At 40.8% G+C, this 20,955-nt stretch overlaps 1 protein-coding gene across 2 annotated transcripts in view; it reads right to left on the reverse strand.

Moving 5' to 3' along the window:
• Positions 1–20,955, reverse strand: part of SSBP2 (single stranded DNA binding protein 2) — a 319,456-nt gene that overhangs the window by 13,608 nt on the left and 284,893 nt on the right. For both annotated transcript variants that reach the window (XM_090038193.1, XM_090038192.1), the window contains 5 exons: positions 20,067–20,102; positions 15,092–15,146; positions 10,994–11,064; positions 8,199–8,277; positions 1,335–1,363 (listed from right to left, as the gene is read on the reverse strand). In XM_090038193.1, coding sequence (XP_089894319.1) covers positions 1,335–1,363; positions 8,199–8,277; positions 10,994–11,064; positions 15,092–15,146; positions 20,067–20,102 — 270 coding nt within the window. The remainder of the gene's footprint in view (positions 1–1,334; positions 1,364–8,198; positions 8,278–10,993; positions 11,065–15,091; positions 15,147–20,066; positions 20,103–20,955) is intronic.

Consider the following 20,955-nt stretch of genomic DNA (forward strand, 5'->3'; position numbering starts at 1 on the left):
TGACCCCAGGATCTCCTAGAGTCAAACCCCCCTCCGCACCCCCATGCTGCAAGATAGCAGCATGGGGAACGCCTGCATGCGTGGTACGTGGTGCGTCTGTGGCGCAACATACTGCACATCCACACTCGTCTGAACACAGCCATGGAGTGCTTCACTAACTAAAGGTAGCTCAAGTACCTTTACATGAACAGTAATCCCTGCAGTGCAAAACATTTTTAACATAGTCCTGGTCCTCCTGGACTTGTCTGACCCATAGATACCACATTATTTGGGGTATTTTTCTGTTGCTTTGCTACAAGCAGAAATTAGAACTTCCATTACAGAATAATGAAATTGTACATTAACATTCTACATATGTAGTTTGAAATTCCAGTTAAAAAGATTTCAGCTTTCTCTAAGCAAACTTGTTTTCTTCTTTTAGGACAGAGCTGGAAATTTTGTTCTAGCATTTCAAATGAATAAGAATGAGCTCTGCAATTCAGAATGAAACAGTTGTTTAATTAATTTCTATGTAGACGAAAAGCACAAAAGTGCAGGGTGATCTTTTTAGTGATGTTCATTAATTAGTTTTAGCCATTTGTATTTGAAAAGGTTCAAGGAATAACACAAGGTATTTTCTATGAAACGAATTCTTCCACCTCCACTTGCAATGAATAATTTTATTGATTCCTAATTTGAATCAACCCCTAAATTAATAAGAATCATAGAAATAGTAGAAATTTTTATGTAAAACACCGCACACCGAAACACAATATTATTTTTGTAGTTCTAAATGGCTGAAGGTTGAATAACATTCATTTTCAATATACTCTTTAATGGTTGAATGTTCAGAACACTGCTTCTTTTATAATTACTTTTTAATCTAGCTTTTAGGGAATTAAAGTAGTGATTACAATATTAACATTGCCTCATAAAAGAAGAAAAGCTATCACACAATGCATAAAAGTTATATCCTAATGACATTTTCCCCAATTTACCTCTCCTTACCTTTAACTAGATTTATTATAACTGTATTCATTTGTCTTATCAATATGTAAAACTATAATATAATTAGTTAGGTCATTACATGGCTATACATTAGCCACATACGAAGATGACCATAATTCTGTTGAGAAAAATACATAAACAAATCCATTTCATTGTCCCTACTGATTATCGGCATTGTTTTAACCTTCCAACTAATGCTAAGTCTGTCTAAAATCCCCAAAGAGTTGATAGGCACATAATGCCCATTTAATTTGCAATTACTAATGTAAAAATGTAACAAAAATTAGGAGAGATTTTACATACGAGTAGGATACAATGCAAAACATTAACATATTTTACATACTCACTTTGGAAATACTGTCCATGTCTCCTGAGCCTGAAGTTAAAATAAACAGACATTTAGTTAGGTATGGACTGCATTAATCTAAGACAAGTGTGGGCAATTATTTGGCTGGTGGCCCACTTAACGAATTTTGGTCAGCTGTTGAGGGATGCAGGGGCACACCTGTTGTCAAACTGTTAAATCCCACACCTTGACAGGTGCCCTGTCCCCTGGCTGCTATTTTGGAACTGAAAGTCCTGTTCCTGGCCTTTGCCACTGAAAGTCCCTCCCCTCACCCTGCAAGTACTCCTTTTGGAAGGGGGAAGGGTTATATTCTTGGAACCACAAGTTTCACCCTTGCACATGGTCCATGACATAAAAAGTCTGCTCACCAGACACCAAACCCTGCCCCCCACACCACCATGTTGGCCACCATATTGGTCCCAGAATCCCCTGCCCATATTACATGGTCCTTGACATTAGAAGGTCCACTGCCCCTCTAGAGAGCCCATGCACTCATGGTGCATTGCCCACCCCTGGGGCCCCAGAAGTTCTGTTCCCTAAGCCACAAGGCACAGGCATGACCTATCAGGTAGTGAGGAGTTGTAACTCCTGTGTCAACCCGCCCCATTATCCTTGGCCAATCAGTGGGAATTTCAGGAGTGTTGGACCTCCCAGAGAATGGTGCCAAACCAATCAAATTGAGGTCCACACACGTAACATCTTTCAAAGATATAATTTTAACAAATTATAGATCAAAAACAAATCATATACTAAAAATGTATTTCAAAAATATATTTTAAGGTACTAGTGCCAACATCACAAGCAGCAGAGGGAGAGGAGGGCGGGGGTGGGTTTAGGAGCTGCGTCTCTCTCTAGCCCTGGAGGCACTAACCCCACTATGTGCCTCAGCCCCCGCTGTGCTCCATTACTGGCTGCAGTCCCAGGAGCCGGAGTCGGAGCCAGAGCCAGAGCTGGAGCTGCTGCAGCCGGCACTACCCACAGGGGAGGGAGGAGGGCAGAGAGTGCCATGGGATGGATAGAATCACTTATTGGGCTGGATCCGGCCTGTACACCATATTTTGCCCACCCCAATCTAACAATTTATCATTTTCCAAATTTTAAAAATACAGCATTTGTACAATAAGCTAACACACAGTGATATTTGAGAGCTTCCTTTCCCCCTGAGTCCCTATACCCCAGCCAATACAATACACATACTTGACCCTTCTGTGGTTGTGCGTATGATTTGGGTGTAGAAAAACTATTTTCCCTTTTTTAGGTCTATGTAAGAGCTACAGTCAGTCACTATTTCTGTGGCCTGGAAAAATGTAGGCACAGCTATTAGGGGTATGCAAAACAGGTCATTTTTGATTCAGATTTGGCCCGATTTGGGGACAGTGATTCAATTAGTTGATTCAGATCACTGTCCTGATTCAATTCAACTGAATCCAAATTTGAAGATTGGATGCTGATATGGAGAATTAGCCATTCAGCCACAGACACAGCTTTTTTCTACATATCTCAAGGTACCAGGCATGGCTCACGGTGCTGGGACAGATGGAGTGTCCCACAGGAGCACAGGGGAGCTCCCCCATGTGCTCAGTGGCGAAACTGGAAGTGGACTGGAAGTACTCCTGGTGGACCCGGAAGTAGACCGGAAGTGCTTCTGGTCCACTTCTGGGTCTGCAGCCAAGTGCATTGGGAACGCCCCCACCCCATGCTCCTGTGGGATGCTCCATTTGCCTCAGCATCTCAGCATTCATGAGCTTCTTCTTCACAGTAAGGGTGGCCAAGGGAGGTGGTGCTCTCCCCTACCTTAGGGGTCTTTTACAGAGGGTTGGATAGGCATCTGGCTGGGGTCATCTGACCCCAGCACTCTTTCCTGCCTAGGCAGGGGGTCAGACTCGATGATCTATTGAGGTCCCTTCTGACCCTGGCATCTATGAATCTGTGAATCTATGAGTACCTTGAGGTATGTAGAAAAAACATTTAAAGCTGTGGCTATGTCCGAATCATCAAATCTTTCTGAATTTCTCTGAATTGATTCGGAGGGTTCTGATTCAATTCAGAGAGATTAAAGGGTCTCCTGATTTGATTCTGGGAGTAGCTACCCAGATCAAGGACAACAAGAAGTCCTTTTTTAAATACACAGGGGGCAAAAAGAAGGTACCGGGTAACGTGGGGCCCCTGCAAGACACGCTAGGAAATCTGGTCATCACAGCAGATGACAAAGCTAACCTATTTAATGACTTATTTGCCTCCATTTTCCTGAGCAGGGACCGGATCAGCCCCCCATTGGGCCCCCTTCAGGCCCCAGGGGAGGCGCACCTAGGCCAAGGGTCAGTGAGGAGCTATTCAGGGAACTTCTGGAGGGACTGGATGTATTTAAATCAGCCGGTCCAGATGATCTCCACCCCAGAGTGCTGAGGGAATTAGCTGAAGTCATTGCAGGACCCCTGGCACGGCTTCACGAGCACTCGTGGTGCTCTAGTGTGGTGCCAGAGGACTGGAAGAGGGCCAACATGGTTCCCATCTTCAAAAAAGGGAGGAAGGAAAACCCAGGAAACTATAGGCCAGTTAGTCATACCTTGATCCTGGGTAAGCTCTTTGAGAGAATTATCCTGGCACATGTCCACGAGGGGCCAGCGGGGGAGATTATGCATAGGGGCAACCAACACGGGTTCATTAGAGGCAGGTCCTGTCAGACCAACCTGGTTGCCTTCTATGACCAGGTCACCAGATCCTTAGATGCAGGGGTACCAGTGGACATAGTCTTTCTGGACTTTAGGAAGGCCTTCGACACTGTCTCTCATTCCATTCTCATTAAAAATCTGGGGGACTGTGGTGTCGACACCTACACAGTCAAATGGGTCACTAACTGGCTGGAGTACCGCATCCAGTTCTGGGTGCCGCACTTCAAGAGGGATGTGGGCAACATGGAGAGGGTCCAGAGGAGGGCCACTCGCATGATCAGGGGCAGCAGGGCAGGCTATGGGACCTGAACCTATTCAGCCTCCACAAGAGAATGCTGAGGGGGGACTTAGTGGCCTGTTACCAACTAGTCAGAGGGGACCAGCAGGCATTGGGGGAGTCCCTGTTCCCCCAAGCACTACCACAAGTGACTAGAAATAATGGTCAGAAGCTGGCAGAGGGTAAATTCAGATCAGACATCAGGAGGCGCTACTTCACTGTCAGAGTGGCTAGGATCTGCCACCAACTTCCAAGCGAAGTGGTGCTGGCTCCTACCCTGGGGGTCTTTAAGACAAGGCTAGACAAACATCTTGCTGGGGCTGTTTGAACCCAGTACTCTTTCCTGCCATGGCAGGGGGTCAGACTTGATGATCTGCTCAGGTCCCTTCCAACCCTACAGACCATGAAACTATGATTCAGATTTGGAGATTAGGCTGCCAAATCAGGCCAAATCTCAGCCGAATTGAACCAGCAACTGAAGCTTCACATTGCCCTAACAGCTATCTCTGTATGCTTCTACCATATCCATTAGTCCAAGACTATTAGCAGGAGGGAGAGCCACAGAACTGGTCTGTACAGTGTTCTGAATTCTTAAGATGAAGCAGCCTAATCAACATCTAGGCAGACTGAAAGGCTCAAGAACTGAGAGGTACAACTACCTCTGGATATATAATGCTGCATGGCTCCCTACTTACTTCAGTGCTTACATGGCACAGTCAAATCTAGGTGTGTATGTGCATGCCTGTGAAAATGCTGTTTTAATTGGAGAAAAAACAAAAAACTTCTTAAGAACTGTGATTTCCATGACAGAAAAAATAGCCACCACTCTTGTTAGACATTCTCTTAAAGGTTACTAATGGGTGTCCTCAAGAATTGATCTTGGGATCGATTTTATTTACTATAGTCATTAACGATCTTGACACAAAAGATAAGTGTGTGTTAATAAAATGTGCTGATGACATAAAGATGGGGGAGAAGTGGAATATCATTCAGGGTAACAGGATGACTTTGAGGGCTGGAGTAATAAAAACAGGAGGAAATTTAATACTGAGAAGTGCAAGGTCATGCACTTAGGGACTAATAACAAGAATTTCTGCTACACTTTGGGTACTCATTAATTGAAAATGACAAAAGAAGGGAAAGCCCTGGGTGTATTAGTTGACCAGAAAACAATTATAATTCAACTGTGTGAGTCTGACATGACTTTTTCATTATTAATGTGAACCTTGAATATATCAGGATAGATATTTCTGGTAGAGATTGGGAAGTGTTAATGCTATTATATAAAATCCTAGTAAGACCTCATGGGGAGGGTTATGGGATGATCAGGGAATTTACAAAAGAAGAGCTTGGCTTGTTTAGTCTAGGGAAATGAAGGCTGAGAGGTAATCTCTTGTTCTTTATAAAAACTAGGGAGGGAGAAGACTTAAGTTAAAATACAATGTTGGCACAAGAATAAATATAAACTAAGAATGTTTCTAGGCTGGAAATTAGATGAAGATTCACAATCATCAGAGCAAATAAGATTCTAGAACAGCTTTCCACTAATAGTGAGGGCATAAAGGAGATTTATCGGTTTATGAAGAGATATAAGATTTGGTTACGCATTATAAACCTGGGCAAGACTTGAAGATCTGTCATGTAATAATTTTCTTAGAAGAACTAGTGGAGTATTTAAAATTAAAATTGATATAAGAAAAATCTGTCACGACTGATTTGAATGCATTTGATAATGTTTACTGAAGAAAATATCTAACCATATGCTAAGCAGATATAACTTTCACAACTGTTTTAATTGTAATTAATCTTATAACTAGGAAGTTATTTTCAGTCTATAATATATAATAGCAAAAAAGTGATACTTAATAACTTTAATTGACTTGGAAATAATGTGCATTAATTTTAATTAAAAATTCAGCCAATTTATAAAAAACGTGAAGGAATTTATTGAAAAATTGCAAAATGGCTTTGTTCAAAGTAATTTAGAAATTTCAGGAAAATGCTTCCCTGGAAAAAAAGATTCTTCAGAATTTGCTTTGTTGTGATGTATTTTAAATTGCACCAAATAAGTCTGATAAGGAAGTTTTGGTGAACTCTTTTCTAAGCTTAAAACTTTCTCACCCCCTCATCTCACTATGGCCTTTCCCACTCTCACCTTCATTCACATTCTTCTATTTTGTTTTCTAGGCTTCAAATTCTGGACCGGATTCAGGCCTCAACTATGCTAACATCCTCTCCATTACATTCAGAGGTAGATTCTTAAGGGGTCTCAAGATATATTGTTCAATAGATAGGTGACAATGTAACAAAATCTGGGATTGGATGTAGGAGGAAAAGTGAGAGCTCTTACTTGCATCTTACCCACATTATCACTGACTGGAGTGGAGAAATAGAGCCAGCTGCTCTGTTATTGTATGCCCCATATACGTATTTAAACTCATCTGGGCTTTTCAGAAGCTCCTGCAAGCTGCCTCACCCTCTCTATGCTTAATTGTAGAAAAAGGCAAGGATTTCTCAGGGTGATATCTTTTATTGGACCATCTATATAGATGGGACAGAGTTAGACAAGCTTTCAAATGCATCAGGTCAAGTCTTCAATAGGTCAGAAGTTCCTGTTTATCAGGTCCGTGATCCCGTGACTTACACTGCCCTTCAAATGATACTTTCCCTAATTCTGCTTCCCTTTTTACACTGAATAGATATTATAATGTGTTTACTAGACCATGCTGATTTCAAAAGAGATAAATATGGTGAATGCATTTTAAAAGACCTCTGAAAGTTACCTATATGTAAGTTCTACATATAAAAATGTTATAGCTTTGACGACAGGTGTAACCATGCAATAGAGTACATATTTGGTTTATATTTTTCTGATTTATTGATTAAAAGGCAGCTGTTTGAATCTTATCACAGCATGGAATATTAAAAGTACTGCTTAGGAGATATATGAATGGGTATAGTGCAAGTCAGACAGTTGAACCTGTGGGAGAAATATAATTTATGATCTGGATAGCAACATATGTAGTTGTGTATTTTCTTTTGTACCATACACCCTCAAATAAAGATACACTTTGCTGTAAGAAAGGCAGAATGAAGAAAAAAATGTTTCCAGAGTTATGGCTGCATAGAGCAGGGATAAAGCCTAATCAACTCCCTTATTCTCACTTTTCTGTTCGGGCAAAAGCTACAGTTTTACCCTTCCACAGCTGAACTGTCAGCAACTCTTGACTGTTCATCAAAAAGCTGAAACTGTAGTTACTGCTAAGGACAGATCTAAGATTTTGAAAAGTGCTAAAATAGTATATTTGGCTATGGAACAGGAGAAGAGACACCAGGAGTAGCTAACAGCAACACTGCCAAAGAAAAAGTAGATGAGTTGAACATCAGCACCACTAGAAAAAGTGAGAAAAGGTTAACATCTGCCGAGTGAAGAGCAATTAGCAGGAAGCTGGTAGACTATAACAAACCATAAAGTCAACTGACTTTCTTATGTGTTGCCTGAATAGAAATGCCACTGCTGCTGGGCAGTTGGTTTTAAACTTTGTGTGGAGCAGGACACAAGCTGGGGGTCTGACTGCACCACTTCACCCCTCCCCCGCTTATCTCCCCAGACTCCAGATCTGCATGCTGGACTCCACTAGAAAAATGGCTTCCCCATTTAAGATTCCCACACCAATTTTGGGACATTAATTTTGGGGAAAAGGTTTGTGTGGTATACAAGTAAATATGGTATTTCTTTTCTCAGAGACATCTTAATAGATCTTGATATGTAATCATTTTCAAACCTTTGATAGATGTAGAGCAAGTATTTCAAATCTTGAAATCATTTTCATGTACAATTGTCATTTAATTTATAGCTGTGGGTACTGTGGTATTTTTATAAAAAGCAATTATTCATCAGATTTGTTATTCTTACCTAAAGAGCCATTCATATGATGTGAATCCATTCCACCCAAACCACTCATAGGGCCATCTGACCCTGGGCCCAAAGGAAACTGCAAAAGGATCATGGTTAGGATTAATGATGGGTATACATCATATAATCTAAGAAGCACACATTATAAGCAAAAACCAAATACACCCAAATGGGAGAAATTCTTTCCACTTCTACATCTCTGCATGTATTGTTTCCTTGTAATTGTAATTAACGTTGTTTTTACTTATTTTTTCCATGATTTATCTCAATTACTATGTTTTGCCCTGACCTCTGGAGAAATTAATCTGTGTGCAGAAGGCCAGAACATGGCCAGTGAATCAGAAGTACTCAGCACTGACCTAACTGAAGTAATGGAAATTTTAGTAATTACTTCAATAAACCCAGAGTTAGGCCAGAGTTAGATCATAGATCAGTTTTCAAAATTTCTGTTCTGACAACCACAGCAGATAACATCCCATTGTTTCTGCAATACTACTAGGTTATGACAGTTCAGCATCTGGAGTACAGCTCAGTGACCTAAATCTTGGTCACTGAATTGAAAACAAAGATATTCACTACATTATTAATAAGAATCCAAGAATTTCAGTAAATGTATTGCACTGCAACTGTTACTTGATGTTTGACGACCTATTTTTCAAATGGGTCTCACCATAGTCTCTAACTATTCATAAATGACCGCAAAACAAAACTTAAGCACCAGAAAGAGAAAAAAGTTCTTTTCAGAAATCTAAGTTCTCAGCAGTCTTTGTATTGCTGCTGTTCTGGCTAAAATAATTACTGGCAATATTGTGCAGGGCTGTCTAACCGGTGGCCTGCAAGGGGTTAACATACAGCCTGTTGGCTCCTGGCTACCACTACCCTCACTGTTTTTGATGCAGTGGCTGCTGGGGGCTCCAAGCTCTCCCTCCCTCCCCGGCTTCCGCTTCCTGCCCCCACTCCTGGCAGTGAGGCAGTGCAATGGCAGGCACCTGGGCTGCCCATTCAGTGTGATACACAGATAATACACCTGGGCTGTCCATGCTGTGTGTGCAGTGGGGGAGACTTGAGCTGCCTGTGCTATGCACACGGGTGGGGGTTGGGGACCTGGCTTGCCTCTGCTGCACATGTAGCAGAGGAATACCTGGGCTACCTGTCCTGAACATGGGGGGAGGGCACCTGGGATGCATTTGAGGGGACGTGGGCTGCTTGTGCTGTGTGCAAGGTGTGGGGGGGAGGGAGAAGAGACCTGGGTTGCCTATGCTGCACACATGGCAGTGGGAGACCTGAGTTGGTTGCCTATGCTGTATTTATGACCCAGGGACTTCGGGTACCCCAGCTGCACATGTGGCAGAGGGAGCTGTCTGAGCAGAAGAACCAGGCTGCCTGCACTGCATGCAGCAGAAGAAGAGGGAGCTGCCTACACAATGCGCCTGGCTGGTAGCAAGGTGAGGCTGCGCACATGGAAGGGGAGGGGTGGGGGAGTTGCTTGGAGGTAGCAGGTCACCTAGAGGTAAACTGACCTAAACAGGACTGTGGCCCATGTGGCATGTGGCTCCTGACCACTGAGTACTTGGACAGTCCTGGCATAGTGAATAAGGTTAATTTTAAACTGTCGCAAATAGGCTTACTTTAACTTTCACCACAGTTAGATGAAAAGGGCAGGCCTCATTCATTATAAAGCTATTGATATTATCCATCTACAGAACTGGTAAGACATCATTTCACTGGGTTACACTCAAAAGCTTTCTTCATATTCTTCAGGGGTACAGACATTTTTCTCCTAAAAAGAATCACTTCTGTAGAAAGTAATAGGAGCTACCAGAGCTGTTCAGAGATGATATGCTACTGGATGCCAGCTCCGTACACTGCAATGTGACAAATTTAGGGTATGAACAGGTGTTCATTTTTAGTGCTGGAAATTTCTAAGGGTCTCCCTAGTCTGGCGGACATGTGGGGACCATTCAAATTCCTCTCAGCCCCAGGAAAATTTGAGTTGCTGCTGCTCCTTACACCTTCTCCAGACAGGGGTACCCCCATTTGGGAAGGGAGCCAGGGAAGCTGTAGTTGGACTCTCACGATGTTTATGTGGAGTCCAGCTGCCACAGCTCTCTGAGTCTTCTTCAGACCTGGGTCCCTTGATCTCAGGAATGCTATGGGGATGGGGGCAGGGGGGAAGTAGCAGCTCAACTCTTCTGATTGGGGGAGCTGAGCTGCAGGGAAAATGTCCCCTTACCTTCAGTCCCCAGTTTGGGGAAAGCATATGGGAAGCTGCTGCTCAACTCCTCCCAATCAGGGAGAAGTCAAGCTTATAGGTATCCATTCTAGTAAGAGAAATTCTCTCTCAGGGAAGACTTTTCTCCCAGATCACTCATGTATTCTCTGGGACAAACTGAATGAATACCTGTACGCTGGCAATTTCTACCAAGAGAGCAGTGATTTTCCCAGTAGAAATGTTAACATCTGTGTGTGGCCTAAGTCATGTCCCTAACATCTACCTTTGTCTGTCTGTCTGTCCACCTTAGTCATCTACCTACCTTACATAGACAAATTTTAAGGTGTTTTCTTTTCAGAAAAACCGGTGATAACGGCTATTTTATATGTATTACATGATTGATGCAAAGTATTTCAGATGCATAAAAACATTCCAATTGACATGAATCTTTATGCAAAACAACTGATGTATAAGCATTCAAACTGGGGAACTTAAGTATAAATCAGATATAATGGAGGTCTGGTGATCTGGGTAAAACAAGACAGTACAGTGCAGAAAAAATATGTAATAAATTCATAGTTACATTAGGTCTGTTAGGTCCAGGTGGTACTGCATTCATTAAAGTGTACATGTTGTCTCCGGAGTTGGTTGAATCTGAAACAGATATTATTTAAGTGCCAAGACATGTCTTTAGATAAAGTTCATCTAATTCATTTTCTTATCTTTTCAACATTTCTTCTAAATCTGAGTGACTGTTACACAGTGACAATGTTACGGAAGATTTCATTGTTGTCTCTATGTATTCCTATTCATGCTACACAGCTATGAAAAGAAATAACTGACTGTAAGGAATGTTTTGTATATATCACATAATTGATTTAAAATAGTTCAGAAATATAAAGCATTCAAGTAGACATGAGTTTTTTGGATGAGAATCGAGTGATGTGTGACCACTCAAACTGGAGAACTCAAGTATGAATCAGATATAATGGAGGTCTAAGTGGCTGAAATGACTACTTCTAGATTCTAGATTTAGGCATTAGGAACTCAGTAGTTGCAGATTTACAGATGTTTAAAACATCTGTAAATCTGCAACTACTGAGTTCCTGAAGCACATGTTCTTGTTCCAAGAACCCCCTGAATTATTTTACTTCCATTTAGTTGCCTCTACAAAAAGAGAATTCCTTGTTTAAAAATTTCTATGTTGCTGGTTCCACAGTGGAAATCAATGGATAGCTCTCCTTACTATGTGGACAACAATAGCCAACGAAAAGTTCTAATATTCATGCAGATGTTCTAGCTAAACTTTATATCCTGTTTGGTCCCTGGTTTTCAGACTTCCAGAGCTGAAATCCAGATTTTAACTTACAAGATGCACAGAATTCAAGCCATGCAATATTTTGACTGAATAAAGGGCTCAAAGTCAAGATCTTTGAAAAGAATCAGTATGTATGAAGGTTTCCTTTATGGTGACTTATTTACCAGGGTAAGCTCATATGAAATGGTTAACATTACCCATAGATATTTTTCAGGAAAAAGAAGGCAGAAAAGGCTGTAGCCAGAGATGCAAATTAAGGAAATGTTTTCTAAAGAATACTGCCACTGAGAACATTTGTTTATGGGTATGCTATCCAAGAATAAACAATTAGCTGAGTTGGGAATGACTTTAGAAAAGTTTCAGTAAATCACCTAGTGAAGAACACGTTTTCAGAAAGTCAGCCAACAATACAAAGACACTATGGGCAGACCTCTATTTTACTTTATGCACCTAAATGGCAATTTTCCAGCAGCATAAGGGGCATTTTTGCCACTGTGCAATTCTACTACCTGTATAGCATGATAGCATGGATGCATAAGTAACCACACAGCTTCTGACCATGTGCAGTAGGTACGCAGTAGCTGAGCAGGTAAGTGGCTACATACCCATGTATGTGGGCTTACGTATATTGTACAACTCCACATTGAGCAGGTATTATGATGGAGGAGGAGGATGGCAGTCCTCCTATGTTTTAGTCTCTTTAACCAAGTGATTAGAGCACTTGTCCAAGAGACCTAGGACAAGGACCCTGTCACCCAAAGAAGGTTTAAACCTGCACTACTGTAATCGCTAAGCCACAGGTTAGGCATTACCTTCTCAGGCTCCCCTTTTGAAGCAGGACCCCTGGGCAACCAAGAAAGGGAGATATGTGGGGCCAGGAGAAAAAGAATAAGCTAGAGGTACATAGCTCAATGAGAGATACTATTCTTGAAGGAACCAGGTTCCTTCTTCTAGCCTGTGCCATTACTTCCAATGAGGCAGAAATTTACCCACTGTTCTCCATCCATTTTTTTCAATTAATATTAAATACAAAGTGCTGAAGCTCAGATTTAAGAGGGGGGCTGGATAACAGCTAACAACTAGATAACTCGTGGCAAGTCAACAAGACAACTTCAAGTCATCTTTGTTTAAGGGTATAATATGGAGGAGCAGGATTCTATGATCGCTCCATGGAGATAGCACTGTGCTTCCTGGGAAAGCGCTCTAACTATTCAGATATTGAAACGAGAACATGGGAAGGCTACCTCCTCATTTTTTTCATGACTTATGCTCAAGTACATAGATATTTATCTGTGTATTCATGTAGTTTACTGTGTATGCTCTGTAGCTATATGGATGCTTGCATATCCACATTAAATAGGTAACAGAATTGCAAACTATACATAAGTACAAAAATGTCATTTATGTAGCTGGAAACTGCCATTTGGATGCACGTAGTGAAAGAGGATTTTGCCAAATGTCTATCATAGCTGTAGAATGAGTGGAGAAATGAGCAGATTGCCACTGTTCACTATTCCTCCACAAAGACTACCCCTTTCTTTGTCCAAGAGACAATTACAAAAGAGATAAATGAGTTTTGAGATTAATTCCCTACTCAATGGTATATCTACTTTTCTAGACGCTGTGAAATGAATTTTCTTAAATAGAAAGGTCACAGGAGGAGAGCACATGCTAGAATTAAGTGCCTCGGTACAGGGAATGCATTGTGGGCTTAAGCCAAAAATGTTGACAAATGCTTCAAGGGGATCAAGTCAAGTCCAATGTCTATTCCTTTCATGGACCCCACCTCTTATTGTAGCTCTTTCTAAGCAGTAACTACACTTGGTGACATAATAAATGCATTGTTTGCAGGGAACAATATCACCATATTGTCTGAAAGGAAGGAACTATTCCCTAATATTTAGCCTGCATAAACTCTTATTACTGAAAATTATCAAATAGGAGGAAGGTTTTCAGGGGCAGCAGAACATGCCAAATAGGAACAAGTTCTTCAACTACCACAACCTTCTGAAACAAGGATTAGAGCTCCATTTCCTACTGGTTCTTGTGCAAACACTTATGCAGTTAGATCCAGTGGGACATTAACAGCTGGAAAGCTTCTTTTCAGAGACCAGATTGCTTGCTTGATAGATTTTCTGGGAGATGATGGCTGAAAATAGAAGCCCCTGAAGCATCACAAATTCTTTCCCATCTCCCCATCTCAAAGAACAATTCATTAGGGAAAATGTTGCCGCTTATATATGCCACAACACCTTTCTTGACTCTATTTAGATGTGAATGTCATTTGCAGGGGCCTGTTTTTCTATTAGGAAAATTTTTTTAACATTTAACTATCAGAATGTATTTATCCACTTCTCAGCTGGCTAATGGATAGGTTCTTCTCTTTATCCCAAGTTGTATTTGCCAGTCATGTACTGAGTAAGGATTTTCCACCATTAGTGGGAAAATTTCAAGGGAAGATCTGCTTCTTACTCCTGAAAAGAATCTCTCTTATTTCTGTGTCACTAGCGCTGTAAGGAAGATTGGAATGAAGATAAAAGGCATTCTGGAGATGAAAAGTTCTTAGGAACAGAGAGCAATGATTTCTTAGGAGCTAAAAAGGACATAAAGGGGGATGTAGGCCAAAGGAGTTTTTATCAGTAAAGGATTCCCAGATGAAAGGTGACTGATTTAGTGGAGAGTCTGGTTAAGTCAAGATACCAGGCCATAAGCTGTCAAATCCTGCTTACCAGATCCCTGATGCTGCTCACAGAAGGATAGAAAGTACTGTATGTATTCAGGCATTAAACTCCCTTCCTTCAAGACAGGAATTTTTGCATAGGCTTCATGTATGGAAATGTGCAGCTAACAAGGAGCTAGTTGGCTAAGCTAAAGCCATGAGACCCTTCTTCAAGGACCCATTGGATGCCTCTTCTGTTAGATGCTTTTGAGGAACTCTCACAGGATGAAAGATGCTGGTAAATGTGGCCTGAACAACACTAGCCAAAACAAAGTGTGTTCCATTTTATCTCTTTTTTTCTTTCTGTTGCTAATGGTGACCAGAAAAATGGATTTTGAGAGCTCTGGAAGGAACAAATAAAATAGAATACCCATCTTGCTGCTTCTCTCCAGCAAAGCAGAAGGAAAACAGGAGAGAGAAAGAAAAAAAGAAAGGTGCAAAAATGTTTACCTGCAAAAAAGGTGAACTTTTAATTGGCTTTTGTTTGCTGAAATGTGCATGAGAAGGATGAATCCATTGCTCTTTACTGGTAGCAAATGACTTAGTTTTCTACACCAGGAATAAACTATTTCCTTATTACTGACTCCCCATCCAGAACATTACTGGCATTGTCTTTAAATTATTTTCTTAATAGATTGGGATACCTGCTGGACTAGGCATGATGGGTGTTCCTGGAGGCCCTCCACCACCTGGAGGACCCTGAAAGGGTAGAAAATATTCAGTTAGTATGAAAGGAAAAATGTCAAACTACAGCAAAGATAATTCAAGAGAGAAAAAAACATATCACAAAGGTTGCAGTTGTATTACTGAAAAGGAATACATTTCCATAGCACAAAACAAAGATGTTCTCCATTAGACAAGTTCTGAAAAGTCAATGAATCTACCCAAGGGCAGATTAAATCCGTGATATGCCATGGATGTACTGACTCGCACCAGAGACTTACTATGTGCAGATCCATGGGTGCAGGGAGAAACACTGAACAAGAAACGTTTATCCTATTGTTCTCCATCAAGAGGTGCACTTGGTACAGGGTCTGTTTTTACTGCATAGCTCAGTGATTCTTAATCAGGATGACACAGCACCCTGGAATCCTGTGTGATCTTTTTAAGGGTGCTACAGGGTGCTGCACAATACTAGCACTGTTAGGTGAGCAGATACCTACAATGATTCACAAGATAAGCCCAGAGATTTCAAATAAATCCATAGTGACAAAAACATTCTGACCTGTTGCCATTTTTCTGAGTTCTTTTCCGCAGAAGAATTGCTCCATTATTTTTCCATACTCCAAAACAGCGAGAGCTAAAAGCTGACATTTTCCCAAGGGATGCATTGAGTCTTAAGGGGTGTGCTAAGGTTGAGAACCACTGACATAGATGAGTCCCTGAACCTCTGCCTGCTACCATCAGGTTTCACACTACCATTACTCTCCCTCAGTGGACAGTAATGGAGCAGATTTCTCACTGTGGCACTGGCAGAATAACTTACTCCCTGCTGGCCACAGAGTGTCTGAGAATCACATGGGAACAGATAAGGTGGTCAGGGTGAGGCACACCACTGCAAAGAAGTCTCTCTCCTCAGAGTCTAAAGATTGAACCTGTGATTGGTTCAAGTCCTGGTAACCTTGAACTGAGTCATACTATTTCATATTACATACACTTTTTGCAACATAAATAATGGAGGATTAATGAGTGTCAGAGTAACATTGGATCCATATATCTTGAGTACAGATACATACATTATACGTATTAGGTTAAAATAGGAGTTAATCTTGTTGCTAAAGACTTTAAAAAACCCCCCAAAATATCTCATTTTCCCTGTTCATTTCCTGTATTTCTGTGTTGTAAATTTGTTTATGACAACAAACCCTTTAAACAGACTGCACTGATTATTAAGCAAGCTGTTCTTGTTGTATTCTTAAAAAAATATTCCAATTATTTATTTTAAACAACTTAATTGTATAACATGATCAGCAGCAAAGCTTCTTGCTTACCACATCTGCCTCTACAGTAATATCTTGAAGAAATATAGAAAGCCTATCAGTTATTGATGTGATTAAAATATTCCAATATGCAATAAAAATTCAACCCTAAATTTTTCCATAATATGAAAATGCTATATATTAATGATACAAGACAACATTTTTCACTGTTGTGTGTGTTTCTTTCCAAATAAAAATAGCAGATTTACTATTCCAAACAGCATCATTTTATTTCAATATTAATGATGTTCACTACATCATACAGCATATGCACTATCAAGGTCTGATTGCTTCTGTTATAATATTTGTTATAATATGAAAAACATATTTTGGGAAAGAGAAGGAAAGTTTTGGAATTACAACAATAGAAACCATACTTGTATGGCTTATAAAACACAGTGCAAACTATGGAATATTAGGCAGCAGCGCACTAATAAGCAATTTCCAGATACAGTACATCCCGTATATAAAATCAGTAATACTGCTTTTTGGATTAATGCCTCTAGTTGCAAATTAATGAAAATTTATCATGTATGTGTAGTCTGAATACATGTATCTTACCTGTTAAGACAGGTGTCAAACATATGGCCCGCAGGCTGGATTCAACCCACGGAGTCATAAGATCTGGCCTGTGGGCTGGACTGACCACATGTAGCATGTGGCCTGACCTTGCAACATGCATACTGCAGGTGGCACAGGAGGTTAGTTGGTCCAGGGTGAGTGCTGCTTATAGCACACATCCTGGCCCCCTGTGCTGCTTGCAGTGCCAGGTCCAGCCTATGCACTGCAGGCAATGTGTGCCCCATTCCAGCCCCAGGGGCTGTGTGCACAAGCCCTGTAGCTAGTGTGTGCTGCTTGCAGCATATGAGACTGGACTAGCTACACATCCTGCACACAGCCTATAGAGCTGGCACAGGGCGGATGCTTCATGTAGTGCTCCAATGGACCTAGAGCCAGTGTGCTGGGCCATTCTGGTGGGGCACCACATGGAGTGCACACCCCATACCAGCCTCATGCACCAAATGCACCACGCACTATCCCCAAGGCTTGCAGTGCATGCAGCACAGGGGTTGGACCCAGTACTACCTGCAGCACAGGAAGTCCAGGTTTGGGGTGCAGGCTGCATGCGGCATTCCAGACTAACCCTCTGGGAGACTGGCAAGTGCTGAGTGCAGTCTGTGGGTTGGACCTGGGACCCTGGCTGCTCCACAGGGGATTGGCCGCTATTTGGCCTGCACACCAGCTCAGGGACAGTGATTCATCCCATGGGGTCAGATGAGTTTGACAACTGTACATTAAGACCATGACCCTGCAGTCCACTCACTCACACACTTCTGGGCTGTTACAAAGCTAACAGTATAATGCACTAACTACCAGTCTTTATCTTTCACTTTGTAGCATTCTAGGTGGGGTGGGGTGGGCACTAAGACTCATAATTGACAGCCCAAAGTTCACAAGTTTGAGGCCATAGCATGGGCTGTCAGTTTGCAAACAAAATCTGCAAATTCTGCTTAAATACCTTGTCACAATGACAAAAAATGAAAGAAAGGTTCATTGGACAAGACTACTGAGTACTTCTGAGCTGTGTAAGTAATTAAGCCTGCTTTACTACAGATGTCACAGACTCATAAGGAGAAAAGGAAACATTAGATCATCTCTTGATTAATGGCCATTAATTCTCACCGAGTTATCCTCGTACTGAGTCCAGTAACTTGCGTGTGTTTGTCAAAAACATGAAGAAATGGAGAAACCATTACTTAGTAGCTCATTTCAGTGGCTAAATACCCCCACTGATACAAGTTTGTGACTGCTCTAAAATTTGAATTTTGTCTGATTTCAGCTTCTAGCCTTTGTTTTTGCAATGCCTTTCTACTCTAGCTTAAAGAGCTCTTCCTGTGAAGGTACTCTCACAGTGTAATCAAGTCATCTTTCAGTCTTCTTTCTGATAAACTGAACAGCTTGTGATCTCTTAGTATTTCACTGTATGGCTTTTTCTTCACTCTCAAATAATTTGAGTGTCTCTTTGCTGCACCCTCACCAATTTTTCAATTTAAAATTTGAGTTCTGATTTTCTAGCATATTGTTCAAATTCAGTTTTTAAAAGGAAGGTAGAGGATAAGGAGAAAACACTCATATTAGCAAATATAATATTGCTTGACTGCAGGGAAACATCTCACTGTAATTTTCTTGTACAGTAAAAGGTACTGTACAATGTCTCAAATGTGATCATTAGAACTGGACACAGCATTGCAGTATCAATCTCATCAATGTCAGATGAAGGGTACAGGTAAAATAATCTCTTGCTCACTGCTCCCCTTGTTATGTATGCAAGGACATTATTTTTTTTCTGTTGCAGCCATCTATCCTTACTGCCCTCTGGCTAGATTTGAGCATAGACCTGGATCCTAAGCTAAGACCTTGATCTATTTTTTTGTTTCTTTACATTTCTAAAGGTATAGAAAAGCTCCTCTCCTCTCTCCGAGGTGCTAGAAACCCTTGGCATTTATTTAAAAACAGAACTCAGACGGTAAACACAAGTCCTGCAGAAAACTCCTTCCAATAGCATCAATAATTAGCCAGTATTTACAGCAAAATGATAAAGAATATAGACTGTAAATTTTGTAGTAAAAGGATGAGATTTGTTGCCTGGCCTGGAGATCAACATATATAGGTCAATTAAAGCGAATAGACAGGTGAGTCAGTTCTAATGTCCTCAGCCTATCATATCTTCACTTCATTACTCTAAGGGACACAAAGCATTCAAACAGCATTCTTAGAAAATTACATAATCAGACAAAAAAACCACAAGACAAAAAATAAAGTTCCATCCTTGAGGACTGTGCCTTTTCTGGTGCAATTCAGTCACAGGAAACACATCAATGTATGTTCCTATCGGTCTACAGGAAACTATTCTGTTGATACACGAAGTGTTTCCTAAACAGAGCATATTGTAGTTTATTATATCTCTATGACAGCTATATTATTTAGCCCTTTGGGTTCTTTAGGATGAAAGACAGACATAGGATGTTACTATTAAATGTAATATAATAAATTTTAAAGAGTTTGCTAAGCAAAAATTACTATGCCAATTTCAGGAGCAATCCAATTGCAAAATAAAGTGTATGCCTGCCAAAAAAAAAAAAAAAAGTCTGTGTGGAAAAAATGTTTTCAGATCTCCAGGAGGTAATTACAGCACCAGCGAATAAAAACATCCCAAAACACATTAGTTCTGAGTATCCTTTTAAGAGATATTATACACATCTTTGGGAAGTTGAAGCATTCCTAATTTTTAAAAATCTTTTTTTTTCATAATTTCACGAATGCAAACACGCTATTGAGTCACCAAGAAAAGGCTGTTTTTTCTCCTTTATTATTGAAGACAATATATCGTATTGGTTACAGAAACATATGCTGAAGTAAAACACAACACTCAGGGCAATTCCAACCAGACTGATAACTGTTCTAGTAATGAACATCAACATATGCACTGTATATGGCAGACAAAACAACTAAACACAGATCAGATGTTCACTTCTCAACCAATACACAAGGGCTCTTCTTAACATCTGGACAACTATTTCTTTGCCTGAATAAAATGTAGCAACAATTATAATGAGCAAACACACACAATTGTACTTACTACGTAATTCCCAGGAGATGCTGAAGAATATGGTATCTAGAATACGAAGACAAATAAAATAGTTATTTCTGCATTAAGATAGATAAATGGAGTCCAAAATTTAAAGGATTCAGTGTGCAAGAGGCAAAACTTTTTTTTGTGTGGTGGTTATCTTTTACTGGTCCAACGACATATTTGGGATAAACTTTTGATAAGCTTTTGAATGCTGTACATTCTTCTCCGGGGGAATTGAAGAAGAATGCATTGCATTAGAAAGCTCATCTAGGTCTATTTCAACTATTCAGTTGGTTCAATAAAAGATATTAATCACAAAAATCCCTGGATCTCACAATTTTCCTGGCCCATCCTGGCTATAACAGCACTCCAATGTTACCAGAGGGACTTTAATACCAGATACTTCAATTTAAAATTATTGCCCCCACTGTTACACAGTAAGAATGTTTGTTCTGTGCTTCTAAGGAAAAAAAAATCAAATAATGTACCAGAAATTGGAGGCTTCTTGGACCCTAATCTTGTAAACTTTACATGGTCAGTTACAGTACGTGTACTTTTGCTAATGAGTGACCCCACTGAGGTCAAAAGGAATAGAATAATGTGTGTGTGTGTGTAAAAAGACAGACAGATAGATAGATAGATAGATAGATCTGTAACCCACAGCACTGCCATGTATACATGACTCAGCTCAGGCTAATGTGGATACTGATCAGGGGTTGGTAACCTATGGCCCATGGGCTGGATCTGGCCCATGGTAGCCAAAAGAATTGGTAAGATGTTCCAGCCATGGTGGCAGAGGAGGCCCCCGGGGATCTAGAGCCTGCCATCTTCAGTTTATTCTCTCCCATGCAGCAGAGGAGGCAACCCCAGGGTTCTAGTGCCTACCTGATTTTAT

Source organism: Crocodylus siamensis, chromosome 3, assembly GCF_052110815.1.
Source record: "Crocodylus siamensis isolate JL-2025a chromosome 3, ASM5211081v1, whole genome shotgun sequence".
Classification (NCBI taxonomy): domain Eukaryota; kingdom Metazoa; phylum Chordata; order Crocodylia; family Crocodylidae; genus Crocodylus; species Crocodylus siamensis.